We start from the raw sequence: 1,672 nt of genomic DNA, 5'->3' as shown, positions 1-1,672 counted from the left end.
TCACCCTCTCCTTAAGGATCATGGGGAAGAGAAATTGGAAAAGAGCTCAGGGCAGGATATGAATGAGCATAGATGAAGGAGCTTTCATAAGTCCATCGTCGGATTACCTAGTTACTTCTGCTTAGAATATCAAGTTAAAAATTTAGCTTCACACTTAAGAAAGAGTCCAGTTACCTGAGGAGAAGTATCCAAATAAATTTGGGGGAGAAAAGATGAGTGTAAAGAAAGGTCTAGATGAGGCAAAGGCAGAGCTGATGGGACTAGGTCCCCTGGGTCCCAGTCACAAAGTCTGTCTTCTTAGGAAAAGGCCAACTTGGTGCTGAAACTGCTTCCAGGCTCTTCTCATCCCAGGGTTGCCCAAGATCAGTTGCAAGGAGTGGCCAGCAGGGTAGGCAGCCATGATGAGTTTGCACAAAATATTCCAGAGACTATAGACGTGAAAGATGCTGGACAGGGAAAGAAAGAGAGCAACTGCATTGAAAATGTACAGAATGAGAAAGTAGCTGGTGCTCTTGATGGCGCCCACGTGAGCCTCCATGCTGGGGTCCCTGGAGCCGGTGGCATTGCTTCCCATGTGTAGGATGTGTCTCTTGAGAGAGAGGATCAGCAGGGTGGCTGCCAGGATGAACACGATCAGAGGAATGAAGATCCCCAGGTTATAGAAATAAGCCAGGTTGACCACATTGGTCTCAGAGAAGACCTTCTTCTCAGTGGAGTTGGAGGAGGGGATAGGAATGGAACTATTCACATACACGTTGAAGATGTTTTTAAAGAAGGGAAAGGTGAAACATAAGGAAAACAACACTGACAGCCTCACAAGCCAAGGCAGCAGTGCTAGGATTTTCCTCTTCATCATGAAGAACAAAGGGTGAGCAAAGTTTGCAATTCTAAGACAATAGAAGACATTGAGCCAGGTGGCAAACCAGAGGTTGGCATAGTTGAGATGCATGATGGTGACTCTGAAGAGTGTGTACACTGAGTTTTGGTTGTAAATTAATGGAAATAGTAGACTGTAAATATTCTCCAGCATCATCCAAAGCTGTAGCAAAAGCCTGGAAAAGCTCAGCATCAACAGAATGCAGTCCCCAGTCGGGAGTCTTTTGGCCCTGACCAACTTAGCCCCATAGATGGCTGTAATGAAGCCATTCCCAAAGGTGCCAGTGATGCATTCTATTCCAGAGACCACCAAGGTGATGGTGATCCTGAACTTGGTTGCATCTTTCTCTGCGGTGTCTATGTTCACCACTGCCATTCTCTTCAACCTTGACTTTCGGGTTTCTGCTCCAAGGACTGGTAACTGCTCTGCAGTGTTCTGACCCTCACTCAATGTTATTATAATTCCATCCCCCCCTAGTTAGTGGTTATTTCCAATTTTTCTCCATTTGCTTGTCACATGACTGCAAGTTAGAGGCTTGACATGCAAATCATGGGAGGATCTGGTTACTGGCTCTATCTCCATTTTTCATAAAGATTCATTTGTCTTGGGCTTTCAGGAGCTTGCTGGAAATTTGAGGCAGGTTTCTGGCACAGGGCCCTCCTACCTTATTTGCTTTAAGTCCATATTCACCTCACAGGGCAAGAATCCCAGGTTAGGAATCTTAGCATCCTCGTAGTCTCTTTATTTGTTTCACAAGATTTCCATTACCTGCTAAATTATCTGTGAAGACACATA

At 45.2% G+C, this 1,672-nt stretch overlaps 1 protein-coding gene across 1 annotated transcript; it reads right to left on the bottom strand.

Annotated features, from left to right (window-relative positions):
- Nucleotides 1-267: 267 nt before the first annotated feature.
- On the bottom strand, nucleotides 268-1,288 carry TAS2R40 (taste 2 receptor member 40). The gene has a single exon (XM_012768215.2). It carries the CDS (start codon nucleotides 1,250-1,252, stop codon nucleotides 281-283), a length of 972 nt encoding a protein of 323 aa, XP_012623669.1. The 5' UTR covers nucleotides 1,253-1,288; the 3' UTR covers nucleotides 268-280.
- Nucleotides 1,289-1,672: the final 384 nt, after the last annotated feature.

The sequence above is a fragment of the Microcebus murinus genome, chromosome 9 (genome assembly GCF_040939455.1).
Source record: "Microcebus murinus isolate Inina chromosome 9, M.murinus_Inina_mat1.0, whole genome shotgun sequence".
Taxonomy (NCBI): Eukaryota; Metazoa; Chordata; class Mammalia; order Primates; family Cheirogaleidae; genus Microcebus; species Microcebus murinus.
The sequence above is the reverse complement of the archived record's forward strand: the minus strand, read 5'-3'. Positions and strand labels throughout refer to the sequence as shown.